Source organism: Drosophila sechellia, chromosome 2L (genome assembly GCF_004382195.2).
Source record: "Drosophila sechellia strain sech25 chromosome 2L, ASM438219v1, whole genome shotgun sequence".
Lineage (NCBI taxonomy): Eukaryota > Metazoa > Arthropoda > Insecta > Diptera > Drosophilidae > Drosophila > Drosophila sechellia.
Genome location: NC_045949.1, coordinates 14,817,575 through 14,834,474, shown reverse-complemented (window position 1 = coordinate 14,834,474; position 16,900 = coordinate 14,817,575). Strand labels below are relative to the sequence as shown.

Sequence of the window (16,900 nt, the reverse complement as noted above, 5' to 3'; positions counted from 1 at the left end):
ACCTGGCCAACACACCTAGTTTCCCCTTGGCCACCAAAACCCCACCCACTTACCAACTGACAGCTGGCAAGGGCTATAAATCGCAAGACGTTCGACGGTTTTTCTTCTTGATATATGGCATTTTATTAAAATACAACTGTGGGCTCTCATTGCCGTGCAGCCAAGCCAATCACATTATGAAGGCAACCAATTTTAATTACGGCCATTACAACAAAAGCAAAGCAGCTACAATAATGGCAAGAACGAAGCCTAATGCCTTCTGTCCAAAACTCATTTAGCCGCGTTAAAGTAATTACGATTTATAGGCCACAAAAATCCGTAACACAACATAAATCCGAATGAGCCAGCGCTCATGGTTCCCACCTCGCCCATGGAGTTAAAAATTTTAACCACATACAGCGGGCGGGAAAGGGGGTGAAGGAGAAGAGCGCAGAAGAACAAACAGGCGACACCTGACCTCCCCAGCAAACCCCACATTTGTGTCTTTATTACACTGTCAAGGCAACGCGCGATAAATAAATAAATAAATGCCGCCTAACAAGCTGCAAGGTGGATCAGGGGCGCCATGATGAGCGGGGGGATTCAATGGTAGTTAAGGGGAGTCAAGCGAAATTTGTTGCAATTCATTGACTTGGCGCAAAGGCGCAAACATAAATTTCTGCGCCACGGGCTGTAAAATATCGACAGCAGCGGTAGAGCAAAAGTAACAACATGAAAATCGAAAAATATTAATGACCTCAACGAACCCAAATATACCCTTACTAATAAATAGTCCAGCATAGTTAATGAACAGGAAACTAAATATCTTAGTTAGAAATTTTTAACATCTTTATCTATCCATTTCTTTGTAATTTATCTATCTATCTTTTCATCTTTTATGTAACTTATATCTATTTCTTTTCATCTATGATAGCTTATATATGCCTAAAAAATAATATTTCTGTCAATTTTTAATTCAGTTTTATGTAACAAAAACACACGTGAACATAAATGAAACATGAAAAATAGATTTATTTGTTTGGTTTCTAATCTAATTATCTCTAATCTAATTATCTCTAACATAATTTAATTAACTACCTCACACAACTTTCAGTAACTTTCCACTTGATTTCCCGTCAAAAGGCAATGCGAAAATCATCAGAAATCAGTGACACCCGTGTGTCTCTCCTGCGGTTAGAGTACAAAACAAACTTAAATGCCAGCATATTGTAAATTTATTGGATTGGGGACATCGTTGCGGGGGTCTCGGCAGGACTGAGCTGCGGATTGGGGCTGAGGTCAGGGTCCAAAGGGCAAGAGGCATGAGGCACGCGGCACTGAAGCCTCCGTTGAGCCTGCTGGGTGACATGTGCAGATGGGGCAATCAGGATATGGCGATGGGATGGTGAATTGCGATTACGATACGAGTGAAATGAGAAAAAGAATATAATATGTTGCGAAAATATGAGCGTTCTTATTGTGATTGCCCTAAAAATATGTTTCAACGGAAAAAAGCAATAAATAATTTTGTGAAATTTCTTTTGAAATCGTTAAAAGGTAAGAAATACGTATGACATCATTGTAGAGGTTTATTTAAAGTCCAAAAAGATTTTCATAAAAATGTTTTTAAATAAGTAATACTTATTAAACAATGAAGTTTATACAACCTGGGTAAATGAAATTAGTTTTCGCCGCAATAAAATGCTTAAGTCTATGAACCAATTTGGTATTTAATATACTTACTTATCTGCCAGTTTTGTGGAACCCTTTTAAAGAAATTGCATCCCTTAGCATTCAGTTGCTTTAATTTGGCTGGCTCAGCATTCTAGTCCCCTAAAGGCTAGTATCGCACCCAGACATTTAGCTAATCTACCCTCTTCAGACACTTTATGGGCCACCGAGTGAACTCATCTCGACAACCATCCAAGGACAGATGGCCAGTTCGGCTGAGCTCGGACCAAAAGTCACACGCCCCTGGTTGACCTTCGCTATGGTAATACGCGCGTCTATTTGTCTGGTCAAGGGTGTCCTTAAAACGCTGAAATGCAAATCGTTCAGAAAAGCCAGAAAATCTATCAACGCACCTAAAAAGAGGGTGGAAGGAAGGGAAAAGGACTCTCCCCACGTAATTCTATTTCTGGCCTGCTGTTTTTACGCCTCGCTGCTAAGACTTAGGTATAAAAATGGGGGCGGCGGCACAAGGACTCAAGGACACCAGGACACCCGCTGGCTAGCGAAATGCCTTTCATTGTTCTTACTCACAGTTGACAACCTCGCCCAGCCAAGAACTAGTTTCTGGAAAACGAAGAAAAAACAACTTTTCCAGCCCATTGTTCAAAGTTTTTCCCAGCCCCAGCCATCACTCACACCTCCGCCTGCCCCGCGAGCATGGACTCACAGATTAGTCTTCCACTTGGCCAAATCTGCAGCATTGCTGGGCGCCAAAGTTATGGCATTCGAGAGCTGGAGGCAGTGGAATACAAAGCGCGGCAGGCGACCAGGCGAGGCGATAGCCACCGTTTCCACCTGGCCAAAGGCGATACCCGCGGACTCACTATCCTCGGCTCCCCGTTTCTGTGTCACTCTATTTGTATTAATGGCACTTTTGCATCCTGCGGCGCAGCTACAATAAGTAATTTGATCGAGTGGGTTAGGACTTCAGAAACCGTTTTCCACACCGACTGTAGCTGCAGCTGCAAACTGGTATTCTCTTTGTGCAATTCTTTGTAGATGGGCGAAATGAATTTTCAGAGGGTGGCACAAAGTAGTCAGAACTGAAGAAATTTTGCAATCGCCGGTGGAGAAGGAGACGAGCAAATGCTCTAGTGGACCTGGCACTGACTGAACTTGAATTACAGCTCCGCCAAGATGGTTGTAAGCCAAGCAATTGCTGGGGTTATCACCAGCCAAGCTGAAGGGGGCTTGAACCCAAGAGATTTTCGATCGGAAACCACTCTCATGAAGAACGATAAACTGACAACGAGGCTCGAGGGGCCAACTTGGTGGTAAGCTTATAAAGAGACCACTTTTGGAGAGATGAATGTGTAATTAGGATGATGATTGAGCAATGATATTGATGTGAAAAATATTTAATGAAAGTTTTATCCTTTCTTTAGTACGTTATTGGAGGAAGAAGGCAAATCGTTGCATACCCTTAAAAATGCAGCAAAAGATTTTACCATAACACAACAATATGGTAACAATAAGATTACTTCTTCATTTTGATTAAATTATATTCTTGATTACCACACTGAACTCTGCATTCTTTCATATATCAAGACATATACATATAGCACAACAGATTATCAAGCTAGTATGCCCAATTCAGGACATTCCCCAGGACATTCGAATGCATCTGCAATGGCGATTAGAACGAACGGCCCATGGAGCAAAGAAATAGCCATAAACGTGGCTGTAAAAGTAGCAGCCAAAATTCAGATTGCGGCCATTCTGAACATCTAACGACGGCAGCCGAGTGCAAAGGATTAAACACTTTAGATTTTATTAGATAAAGTCCAGTGAGCAGCAAACGAACGAAATTTTGCAGCGCCATCGTTTGTCGTTCGTATACCATTCAACATCCTCCTGCCTAACAACTTCTAGAAGTCCTTTCGTCCTCTACTGCCGCCCCGTAGAGAGCACACGGACGTCATAAATTCTGTGACAAATGCAGGTACAAAGTGCTTTCCATGGGGCAAACTTTTGCTGGCCAAGATAAGACTGAAAGTCCAATTCTGCCCCCGTCTACGATGGCAAACACCACCTTTACGGCCTGGTCAAACACAAATTCCCAACTTTAAACTGCCCTGTGTGAATTTTAATACCAATTGATTCGAGATGCTCCCACAATATTTGCATTAACCTGTCAATGGGCGATGGAAGGCCTATAAAAGCCCTGATTAGCTGTCATTGTGCACATGAGTGAAATGGGCGGAAATGCGGCTAGGATCTTCGGGGTCCCCTGAAGCAAACAATTGTGGTCGCAATTCTCAGTTTCCGCCTTGTTTTGTCTTCTGCATAATATTTTCAGTTTAGTGCGTCAGTTGTGGTAACAAGTGAGTTGAGCTGGTTTTGTTATTGAAATGAGCCACAAGCGCGCACACACGCAGATACATAGATACAAAGATACAAGTGCTGATATCGCAAGTGCATGACGATGAGGGCGAGGTTGACACTCGCACGCATGCATAAGTAAACAAACATAAACATTTGCTCCAACACGCCAAGTATAAAATGGCATAACAAGCAGCAAACCACACAAAAGCAACGACATCCAGCTGTTTGGTAGAGCGGGTGGGGAATTTCCCGAGCTCTGCTCCAAAGAAGCGTCGATATGCCAAATATACGGAATACAACAATACCCTATTAGGTTGCAAATCAGTTAATTAGGAACGGAATACCAAAGGAGCCCAATGATGAGCACCTCGTAACATAGCACCCTTATACCAAATATGTCTATACCCTTGCAGGCAATTTCACTTTCATATTTTTATTATTTTTCTTATTACAGTTTATCGGAATAATAAAGTTAAAGTGATATGAAATTGTACAGAGATAATGGCACCAATTTGATGGTAATGTTTTCGTAATAATTGGGCACTTTAATATATCATTGGACTCAGATTTCTATTCAACAAATATAAAGTTTTTAAAGAATTCCAATATCTCTGCAATTTGTAATTTTAATGATTTTAGCTGCATAAGAATTACTATCAATAAAAGAAAAACAACTAAATTTTGTTAATATAAACCCAAAAGAGTATTTTCCAATCATTATGAACTCTGGCAAGTACCTCTAGTAGTCTTCAGAGTACAAAAACCGCATTCGAAGCCGCAAATTTTGTATCTGCGCATTGCCGATGCTGCTGAAAATGCTCCTAAGAATGATACTTCTTTTGTTGGTGGGGTGCTGCTTTTGCCTCATTTTCCGCAGCAGCGAAACTTGGCAGTTTCGAGTTTCAGTTCGGGAAATTTCAGCTTGTCGATGCTTGGCTGGCACACGATCATCATCTTCGGCTTATTACCGCAACCCTTCCTTTGTGAGCTGTGAGAGTTGCGAATTGAAGTTTTTGTTGAGGAACTATTGCCGCCATGTCAACTGGCTTTGAAGTGGGAAAAATAAGCTGGGTGTTTGATTTTCACTGGCGCAGCAATTAAATTGCACTGTACTGCATCTAAGCAATTGACAGGTCGCACTTGATGGCTGACGTGTCGTACACGCACACACACCAAGCCAAGCCAAGCACAGGCGGGTGAAAATGCAATCAATTAAATTCGTTGTAAATTCAACGGCTTATCTCCCGTAATCAATCTTAATTTTCCACTTGACATGAATCGCCCCAGGAACGTCGACGGTACGAAGAAGCCCCACTCGGCTGAACTCCCACTTGTGGGATATGTGCAAGTGAACAGGATTGAAATTTTAAAGGACCACACAAAGTAGAACGCACACACACACACAGTGTGTGCTACGCATGCTACGCATTTTAAATCAAAAATACATTTCCGGCTGCCCCACAAAAGAATGCCGCAATTTATAGGTAGCAAATAAGAGTGCAGGACGTTCACTCCAAGCATATGCAAAATAAAAACTGAAATAAAGGTAAGATGGGCTCATACAATAGTACTGCACTTCTTTTGTGAACTTTTTAATTGATTTTTTCCAATCGAACAGTATATACATAGAGTGTAATATCAATTTGGGATTTAATTTTCACATTTTTATTATATTAAATTTTATTATAATAAAAAAATTAATTACTGTCAGCTACCAATAATTTGTGCCATTTATCCAAACATCATCAAATTGTTATTAAGTTATGTTTAATACGTTTTAGTTGCCCGGTTACTAATCGGGTTTAGTGAGTGCAATAGAAGCCTAAATAATTTGAGCACAGATTCGAAAATTTCCCAGATGAAGTGCAAATAATTGCACCGTATTTAGGGCTTAAAACAACAATTTCGTTTGCCATAGCCTCAGAAATCGTCAAGATACGATTATGTGCTGCAATGTTTAATCAAAAACACTTGAAATGCCTCCCAGCTAACCGATGTGCTTACTAATTTGATGCACGCCACTGACCAATTTCGGGACTTTGGAGATATGCTAGAATATCTTTTGCCTCGCCAAAGATATTTCAGCCATCTTGTTGCAATTTGTCCATGTGCACAAGCACAATGGCCTTCCGTCAATGGCGCACCAGGCGGCACACCGCCCACTTCAGAGGCATCTCCAGCTGATATACGCACTGATAGACTAGTTACCGGGAGCATTACTTAATATGTGTAAATTGTGTGGCATCAACTGTGCACTGTGTGTTATCCCTGGCTATCAGAGCTGCCGCTGCCGCTGCCGCACCCGCTCCCGCTCCCGCATCCACACCTCATTCTCATACTCATTCCTCCTGGCTGAAGCAATTTATCATTTGAGCATGACGCACGCACTCCGCCCACACAACAAGCCATACATACACCCCAACCAGCCCCACACCCCACATGCATATATTCAAATGCATTAAGCCATTGAGCTCATCAGGAGGAAACATGCTCCACCACAGGCCCCTCCATTCGGGGCTTAGTTGTCCTGGAGGCAAAAGCATTTAACATGCAGTTTATGTTTGCCGCAAGATCTATTACAGGAAATTCACATATGTATGGCGATGTGCACAAATTGCTGTAAGTGGGCGTGGCAGCACCGACTTACGCAGATGATGAGCTTGGAAATGGGGCTTCACGACGGGATTGGGATTGGGATTGATACTGAGAAGGGGAATAGGAATGGGAATGGGGTTAGCCGAGCTCTGGTCCCTGCGGTAAATCGCAATCGAGCGGCTAAACAAAACTTGATTATTTGGTGCGGTCTATGTGCGAGGTTTTGCACAGTTGGCTCTCCGTTCACTTATGCCAGGATTTGCATTAAATATCCCTATTTAAACATTCAGGTCTACGTATTCTGTGAATTGAACTAAACAAACATTACGCCTACGCAATTATGCAAGAGTCGTTGCAAAGATTTCCCCTCCCACCGAATGTTTAATTTATTGATTAACTCCAACTTGGGCACGAATGTGCTTAAAATGAAATTCTAATAAGTTTAATTACAATACTGACTTTGAGCATGCGGGTGATTACATAATAAGTACGTATGAGTAGGGGGCAGAGGTGTTAAGCGAATAAGTTCTGTTTGCGGATACGGGTTGCATTTGATAAAATTACTGGCTTTGAGTTGCAGCCATAACCCTTTGAATATATGTATATAAATGGCTCTTAAAGTTAAATAATGGTCTTTGGCGTTTGAACCCATTGAAAATAATAGTAATGGCCTTGAATAGGATTCATAGCCATAGTAAATATAATTTAAGGAAAGGGAGTAAAATAAAACTAAGTGTAGAAATCATTGTTCATATGCGGAAGAGAAAACAATATGCATTTTAACACCTAATTCTCCAACAAATGCAGCATTTAAAAGCATTTTGATACAATTAAATTCTCATTACTAAATTACTATGAACTAATTTGTTAAGTCAAAACTAGCACTTGGCAACTTAATTTGACTATTGATGGCTGGTGTAGGAGAACCGCCTGCGAACCGCCAATCTGCATATTAATTTATGTTTGCTATAACTTTAATTACTATTAGTGCTGCCAACTATGCGAACGACAAACAAACAACAACTGCAATGTCACTTTGGGCAATCAAACGAGAAAACCAAGGCTAAGACGAAGGCGTTGCAAGCTGGTTGGCCGGATAGTTTGCTGTTGGGTTGGAGGGTAATGGGAATGAGAGTGTTGGCTAGCGGTTCAGCAGTGGGCAAGGGCATCCTCAAAATCAGCTCTCAATATAATGCGGCGGAAGCTTTTGTGAAATCCCTACGTCCAACTTTTTAATACGAAAACTTTTACCAAGCTTAGTAGAATGGCAACAACAGCAACGGCAAGGACAACAACAGCTGGAGAGCTCCGAGCTCCGAAAGCAATTGCAACAGTCACTTGGTGGACTTGTTGTGGGCAGGACGACAGCCGCAGTTGCCCGGGACCCAAGCCGGGCATATTGCATATCCCTATGTCTCGACACTAGACCCTTACCCATAACACCGGGCGCTCCCTGGCACTTGGGGCGACCAAAGCCACTTGAGCAGCACAGAAAACTAACTTAATCTTGTTTACATTCTATGACGAGTTATGAAAATGAAAGGATTTAGCCAGCCACAAACAAACGCACCAACAAACCAGCCAGCAGCCGGCACACACTGCAAACCCAGAAGCCCGGCAACGGATGCTAATACTGCCTTGCCACACGCACTGGCCAAATGCTTAAGCGTGGCTTAGGCAAACGAAAGTTACGCATGAAAGAACTGAGGGAAACTGGGCAAGTCAACAGCATAATGGCTGGCGATCTGGCTGAGTCGGTCCTGGTAGACGATTCTCACGATTCAGCTATATCTGGAAAATGACAATCCGGCTTTTCTTTAGTTGAAAGATCAATGAATATCATACATACTTATATTTGTCTAAATTGAAATACAAATTTATAAATTTAAAACAAGTCCTACAAACAATATGAGATATTATAAGATCTTTTGTATAAATTCCAACTAATTCTTAGAAAAGATATGATCTCAGTGCCACAGAGCTGGATGAAAGCTATAATGACCTAGCATAACTAGGAAGATTGATCACTATGTATAGTTGTTATGCACCAAAAGGATCCAGTCGACGTGGCTCATGACATTCGTGAACACGCTTGCATTTGCGCAACGATGATTGCCGAAACTAGAGATTCCCACTTGTATGAAGCGAGATGACTTTTTATAAGGGATCAATGCACCAACAGGACCACCGGAGTCGCCGTTACAGAAACCGCTGTCCAAATTTCCGGCACAAAACTGGGTTTTCAAAATATGCTTAGCGGTATACATTAAACAGTATATAGGATCTTGTCGGCTCAAGTCCACCGTCCTAAGATAGCCACTATCTTGACCTTTTTCCGTTCTTCCCCAGCCAGTTCCAGTCAGCGGATCCAAGGAGTTAATGTAATTCCTCCACCTAGTATCCGTGACAATGCAGATCGGTCTAATGTTATCTGTGAATGATCATTTCATATAGTATCATTTATATAATGATTTTTATCTCGGATAGCAGCATATATCTCACCCCGATACTCTACTCTTTGCTTCAGCCGGAGAAGGGCTATATCGTAGGCCAGAGTGTCCGGATCGAAGAGGCGATGCTTGAATCCCCTGTCCACTTTGCCCTCAATTCTAAGCGTGCAATAGTTTCCGTAGCATTTCTCAACATCATCCCTATCGTATTCTCCCAAACGAGCTACTCTGAAGAAAGGTAAAGCAATCTGTATTATCTGTATTTTATATTGCATTTCATTAAACTTACAGATTGGTATATGTGAAATTTTTCAGATAGCAGTGCGCTGCAGTTAGAACCAAGCCTGCAGGAACAAGTAATAACTATAAACTTGAATCGAAATGGTTCTATAAAACTTACGGTTTGTGATCAGAGTTCCGCCGCAAACAAAATAGTTATCGGTGGTGTGAAGGAATGCCATCCAGGGACTTGATCTCAATGGTGCGATCGCCCCATTTATGATCCGTGGAACCGTAGGGATCGGAGCACGAATCCCGCAGGCAGGATCCAGAAACATAGCGGATCCCAGAAGAGGGAGAATGAGGCACACGATCCCGATTCCGATGGTATTCATTTCAAGACTGCGGACTGAATAAGAGTCTCGCTGTAATTAATAATCGCCACAGCATGGCTTATCAGTTGAAACATTCGCAGAAACCTGCATTTATGTTAGTGTTATTCTTAGTTATTGGAAATTATATTGCGAATTGATTAAAGAAAACAACTCGCATCTTCTAAGAAAGTAATTAACAGTTAAATAAAGCCAAGGTTACAAGTATGTATTTTTTAAATGAAAATGCATAGTACATTTGTATTCAAATGAAATAGAATTATTTCATATTTAAAATCTATATTTATGGCACTATATTAAAATGTAACTCTCTTTAAAAACCTTTCATTATTCTTAGGTTTTTATTCAAGTGTATTTAAATATAACTGTGAGCAATTCATATTTGGTCAGTGTATGTCAAAGTGAGCAGCAGACGAACAACAAAAGCTCCACAAGAAAAACATTAGTTGCATTTAACAAACACTTACAAAGCCCTTTCTGGCATAAACCGACAACCCCACCCCCCCTCCTATGTGGCCTTACAAATTAGTTGCATTTTAGTTTTATATTTGTAAGGTGGTTGTTTGGTTCGTTTGGCTTTGGCTCCGGGTTTTCCATAAAGGTACATATACCACTCCCAGCAGCTTGCTATTTGGCAGCTTTATAAATTTAGACAACTTTCAGTAAATTTGCCAACTCATGGCCCTCGAACCAGGACCTACCTCTGACCACAAACCTTCTGTGGCAGCCACAATTTTCCGTTAGCTCTATTTATTTATTTGTTTGTTTGTCCACCGCCAGTCTCCATAATTTTGAAGTGTAAAAATATTTTCGGTCTATGACACGTGCGCATCGTATCCATCAATGCTGCTGTCGGCTGTCCATTCCGGACGGACAGCCACGCCCTCCAATTTCCAAAGCCGCCTCTGCACTGGAAAATTTAATTTGCACATCATCGATAAACAGTGAACGATGACGGGCTGGGTTTTGTGGCCGCCCCAAAATGCCAACGTAAATGGTTAGCAGACAGGGGTGGCGTGAATTGGGGCCAGAGAACGTGTGAAACATGTTTATGATATGTGAGTTGAGTCCTTTGCCAAAGCGTAAAGTTGTTAAGGACTCTATGAATATTGCATGCGCTTTATTTATGTACATATTTCGAATTTATTTTCAATTTTCGGCTTTGCTTTTTTGTACTTTTCTGGCAAAAGCTGAATTCATCAAAGGAATAAATTCGTTTTCGTAACTCTAACCTGCAACACCGTTTAAACCCCCAATATGAGTATTTGGAATCACATATTTTTTGAATAAAAAAGGAAATTAAAAAATTTAACTTTTTAAAGGTCGCATAGCTAAAAAAAATGGTTGATATTTAATTAATATACATACCAAATTAAAGCGGCGCCATGTGGATAAATTCAAGCGGTACGCGCTCTGCCATCAGAATATTTAGCATACATTTCAGTATAATACCTTGGATCTAAGATAGATTGAACTGAATCTTGTATGCAGTTTGAATTGCTTCCGGTGGCCATAAAATATGTATATCAGCTTTGCCAACCGCATTATCGCAGCGCAACGTGCCACCCCATTGGCGTTGCATAAATTGTGGCAGGTATTTATTGTATTTAATGTAAACTTGCCCACTTGGCACTTGGCAAGTGCAAATAGGCACGCAAAGGCCACCAGTTGCGTCTGCCACTTGCCACTTTCAACTTGCCTCTTGCCACTTTCCACTGGCAACAACTGACATGTGTGGTCGGTAGGTTTCGGTGATGCAGCAACTGGGCTGCAACTGCTGCCTCTTCAGCTGCCGTTGATGAGTTACTGCCAAGTTGTTGAAGTTCCTGGTCAAATAGTTGACGCAGCCTTTAGATAAAACTGCAGCACTGCCAACCGAATATGGGCTGGATGTTCTCCAGGAGAACACATTTGTACGATATAAAGTTCATTGAAGTATAAAGCAATTAGTGTTGGAAAGTAAGCCAGGCAAAGTTTCACCTGTGTAAGGCAGTAATTTGATTCAACTTCCATTTGTGGATTTTGTTGGCTGTCGGGCTTGGATTTATGCTGCGTCGCTTAGTTCAGTAGCCGTTATAATGTCATATATATATTTTTTTTTAAACAAATAAAATTAAAATGTGAAAGCTTACTACAAATATACAAAATATTTAGCATATTGCAACTATGTACTGCCATAAAGGACCTTAGGAGCTTAGCTAATCAAGCATCCAAATGCTAATTTGAAAGTGAGATTTTTCATAGCCAGGTTGGCCGAGCGGTCTAAGGCGCCAGATTTAAGCTCTGGTTCTCGAAAGAGAGCGTGGGTTGGAATACCACACCTGGCAGAAGCGCACACCTGGCAAGGTTCAATTATGCGTTTTCTTGCCAGTGTTGCGAATAACTTTTTTACTCAAAAATCTCCATGATAATCTTATCCCTTATAATATATTAGCATATCAATGAAATAATTCACCATAAAAGGGTTTGACTTATGAGTAAAGATTGATATGGGATTATAATTACACTTATTAACGCGAACATGTCAATTTGTTATAAAAACTTATCCATTTTATCAATGCTAAGTTTGTCACATTTCACTACTAATTAAACTTAATAAAACGGCAATTTTGGCAGATTAATTTTGTCAAATTTATTTTCTTTCTTTATGTTTCGGAACCGATTTGACAGTCCCAAAAACAAACGATGGTAAACTTGACAAAGATCAGCGAATCGCGACCTCGACATAGGCATCAATAAAAAAATCATCAAGCCGCGACCATATCCCAGCCATTAAACCAACCATGACCATAGATAAGCTCCGCAATGTTTGCGTAAATAAATTTCATCTTCTTTTTTGCATTTCGCGTTGTTTTCCCACACTAGCAAAATAAAAAGAAAGAACGCTGTAGTCGTGTACCTCGACTATAAGATACCTGTTACTTACATAGAAGGTGTGCGAGGGAATTTGGGATATGGGTAAATATCTTGTAATTCAATGATTCGGTCGTTAATGTTTTTATATACAATGACTGAATAAGTACCATTCTCTATATATGCTGTACCTATAGAAGTTGGCAAGAAAAGTCAGAAAGGTTTATTTAATTTCCAAAGTGTGTTTGTCATTTCAGTAAAAAATGGCCAGATCGACTTGGCTAGTATACATATACAGCCGGAAACGCTGATTTTGAAATATGTTACTTTTGAGCGAACCTAGTATACCCATCTACTCTAAAAGTAACGGATATGAAAATGGCGAAAATAAGTGGGTGTGCAAAAAAAGAAATGGTCCGGCACATGAAAATATGTCCATTAAAAATAGATGTGTGGCCGTTGTGGGTCAGTCAGCTTCGCCAGTCTCATCAGTTGGACATGCAAATGTGCAGTTCAGTTCGCCCCTTTCAATCGCCACGCCCACCGCGGTGGGTGGAAGGCCTTGCCACCCACAGTGATAAAAAAGGCAGCCCTACTTCACCATTTTCAGTGGCACGCACATTTGCGGTTCATAATTTGCGTGCCATTTTTGTATGTTGATGGACAAAATCAACAAACGAACGGAGAAAAAAAAAATATTGAGCACTTTTGCAGTTGCCAACTTGAATTTAAATTAAAATGCCAACGCAGCGCAAGGCAAATTGCTACACACATCCCGTGTTTTACGGCCATAAACGCATAAAGTTCGCATACACATATGTACTTTTATTTTTGAATCCGTGCATATATAGAGACGATAAATATTGATTGTACGGTTACGTTAATTTCTGGCAATTATGCGCGTTTCACATTTATTTATGAAAAGTACTAAGGACGATGAATATATGCATAATGCCCATCTGTATATGGGACGAACCACACGAAAATGCCGCGGACTGTCTGTGGGTTCTTTATTATTATTTGTTATTATTAAATATGTCTCGATAATTATCGAACTCTTTCTCGGCCAGCATTGACCGTTGAAGCCCGCAACTGGTTGTGGTCGCCAGTTCGGTTGGCCAGATGCTTAAATGCACATTGAGTGGGCCAAATCGAAACGGTCAATATGCAGATGCCTTTTATGTAGGCAGACACGGCCATAAAACCAAACGTGCATACCGTTGGCAGCAACGGGGAAGATTTAAATATTGATTAAAAATATATTTCTGCCTTTACAGAGGTAAATATTTCAAAAAATAAGTTTAACACCTCGCCAGTGAACTTTGCACTCTAAGCCATGTTAACCTATTTATGGGTAATAAATAAATACGCCATATATTGATTCAATCTGCAGTGCCAATCTTCGCACAAAAATGTATATAAAATAATTAATAAAGATAGTGGCTTCTGATGTAGTTAAAAATAAAATCAATACTGATTCTGTTCTCAAGCGTACTGCATATCTGCAGATCGTGTCGTTTTATTGCATCTCTTATATAAATTGAATTAATTAAGGCAACCAAAAAGGATGTGAAGTCTGGAAAATAAAACAAAGCGTTCGAGACACTTTTAAAAAGTGGGCGAGTAATCTGGCAGTCTTCCAGCCGGTCGATTTGCATCTTTCTCCTCCATATTTACTCCGTCCTCATCCTCGCTTCCTGCCAACCCGGCATCCCGGCATCCTGGCAACATGGCATATGTGCCTGCCAGTTCCGAGTGGCTTGTCCTGTATCTGTATCTGCATCTCGGCTATCTTCTTATGTGCCAAACCGCTTGTGTTCCGTATCTGGGCTGTGTTTCCCGCAACTTTTCGCTGGCATCCGGTTGCTCGTGCGTATGCTCGGTTTACTTGGCGGGCAATTATGAGAAGAAGCAAAATAAAAATAACATTTTTAGCAGCCAGTTTTCTTTACCTCCCAAGCAACCGAAAAAAATGAGCAAATGCAAAGTTTTTCCTGCCTTGGAAATGGCACCGGAGTCTATAGGTTTGGCTCGGTAACTTGGGATTGGGCTGCTCGCAGCCAGTTAGCGACAAACAATTTTTTAGTGTAATTATCTTTTGAATAATTAAAAAAAAACGTTGTAGGATCCTAAAAGGGACCAGACGAAATGGAATGAAAACCGCAGAGCTGCAGAAACCGGCGACGGGACATATTTTCTAAAGTTTGCTTTGAAATATGCACAAGTCCAGTGTGCAGAGTGGTGCCACCAATGCCACCCACCCACGTAACCAAACCACTGAGCCACCGCACCGAGCTCAGCCCCAAGGGCACGCCTACTCCGCCCCTTCAGGGTTCGAAGCACACGCTCCGTACTCGTAATTTTCCTTAAGTTATGCTCATTATGCGCCAATTATTTGTGTCAGGCAACGGCAAAAAAAAAATGTAAAAGTCAGCCAAATTAGAATTGGGCCAAGATTCGACCGTTTGCCGGTAGAAAAGACGTTGAATGCTTGGCACAGATTTTGCATGGATAATTCCTGGAATACCCAAAGCCAAATGGGTACTTAACCCGTACGGAAAATGAAAATCTTGATGCTAAACTTATATGTTCTTTAAATATAAAAGATGATTTTTATATTTATTATGCGTTTGTTAATAATTTTTTATACATTGAAAATACGTAAAATTGTCATGTGGCATTCTTTAAATGTCTCTAAATTAATTGGGAAACGGGATAGCATTTTTGCCTCAACGGTTCACCTGGTGCCACGACAGTTAAGTCCATGTCAACCATGCAATAGGTATCTGTGCCGCAGACACACCTCTTTCCAAAGATACATGTTGAATTGCACGTGGCGCAATGTCCGGAACATTTCCTTGAACACTCATTTCTGGATCCATAAATATAAGTATTTGGAGGGTCCCTGCATGGAGCCAACCAGTTATGCAGTTTTATTGCTGCTTTCACGGTGTTGATTCCTGGTGGATTTCCATATACAAATCCATAGAGCACGATGGACAGGGCGCTCAAGAAAAGTAGAACTAAAATTTAATTTTAGAAAATTAAAGCATCCAAATCTTTAATGCTTAACTTACGCTTCATAACTGAGGTGTTATTTAGTTGAAATAGTTTAGTGCAAAGATACTTTTATTTCGCCGATGCAGCTTTTTATACTTATGTCTTATCAAGTAAAAACTGGAATAATTGCATTATTCAACTTCAATCAATATTTAAAACAATGCGATAGGGGCGTGTCAGTTTCAAGAATTTCCCGCTTTGATAAGGAATTCTTGGATTTACTATAAAATACTTAGAAAATGATCTTAATTAATCAGCAATTATATTAATCTACAAGCAATTATTATGACAATTAAAACGCAATCTAGTTTTTCAGCTAGAGAATGTAGTGTTACAAAGTTCACAAAATGTTTTTCAGTTATATTTATTAGACATTTTTTAACACGAAAATATCGAATCCAGTTGCGCAACATTTACCTTAAATTTATTCGTTCCATAAGTCTTTATGCCCAGAGGTCGGATAAATTGGATCGGATCGCACTTTGCCACAAAACGTTCCTATAATTCAAGGAAGCTAAAAACGTTGAAAGCCAATGCCAACGATTGAATGAAATTCGAGAGGACCAACTGCAATGCTTTCAATGCTGCATTTAAGCTCGGTACGCGACCATTCACTGTCTGGGTTAAATGGGTTAAGAGACTTGGCTGCACTCTCGGCACGCCGATTACTTTGGTTCATCTCAGCCGGGTTGTCGTCCTGTCCCACGTGACCAGGTCCTTTTCGCCATCCCTTGCACTTGCCGGGGCTCTGGTTGGAGCAGTGGTATAGTTACCGTAGAGACTGCTTAGTTTATACAGGACCACTGTTGTCTTAGGGACCCAAGTTGGTGATGCTGCTGGTTCAAGCTGCAGCTTGTGCTGTCACCCGTTCCTTCCCTTGTTGACACACCATTACTGCAGCTAATTAGAGGAGTGACCCAAGTGACGCCTTCGCCATCTCCAGCGCCTTTAACCCCAGACATCCCGCATCCGTAGTCGCTCCTCCGGCCTGTCATGTGTACGGGACTCTATGTTGACGCCTCTCACGTTGCCGTTGCTGTTGCCCACTGGTGTTGCAAGTTGCTGTTGCACATTGGTGTTGCACGTCGCCGTTGCTACTGCCACCACTGCTGCTGCAGTTGCCCTGCAGTCAACTGCCTTCACACTTGGCAGGGCCAAACTAGCTCCCTTCCGCCTGCGTTTCCCGCTGGCTTGTCAACTTCCTTCCACTTCTCATTTGTGCGGCATTTCCGGTACAATGGCGGTAACAATGGTGGGAAGGCGCCCCGCACTCGAAGTTGTTTGCTGGCGACGTTC

At 41.2% G+C, this 16,900-nt stretch overlaps 2 protein-coding genes and 1 non-coding gene across 3 annotated transcripts; 1 reads left to right on the top strand and 2 right to left on the bottom strand.

Moving 5' to 3' along the window:
* Nucleotides 1-2,373: 2,373 nt before the first annotated feature.
* LOC6611338 (chymotrypsin-like protease CTRL-1) lies at nucleotides 2,374-9,694 on the bottom strand. The gene is made up of 5 exons (XM_032715101.1): nucleotides 9,481-9,694; nucleotides 9,370-9,424; nucleotides 9,133-9,308; nucleotides 8,659-9,061; nucleotides 2,374-2,602 (listed from the first exon to the last, which is right to left on the bottom strand). The coding sequence occupies exons 1-5, from the start codon at nucleotides 9,692-9,694 to the stop codon at nucleotides 2,374-2,376; spliced, it is 1,077 nt and encodes a 358-aa protein (XP_032570992.1).
* Nucleotides 9,695-11,934: 2,240 nt separating this feature from the next.
* Trnal-uaa lies at nucleotides 11,935-12,018 on the top strand. Its single transcript has one exon. It is a non-coding gene; the product is annotated as a tRNA-Leu (tRNA).
* Nucleotides 12,019-15,176: 3,158 nt separating this feature from the next.
* Nucleotides 15,177-15,665, bottom strand: LOC116803532. The gene is made up of 2 exons (XM_032727225.1): nucleotides 15,622-15,665; nucleotides 15,177-15,567 (listed from the first exon to the last, which is right to left on the bottom strand). Exons 1-2 carry the CDS (start codon nucleotides 15,626-15,628, stop codon nucleotides 15,239-15,241), a joined length of 336 nt encoding a protein of 111 aa, XP_032583116.1. The 5' UTR covers nucleotides 15,629-15,665; the 3' UTR covers nucleotides 15,177-15,238.
* Nucleotides 15,666-16,900: the final 1,235 nt, after the last annotated feature.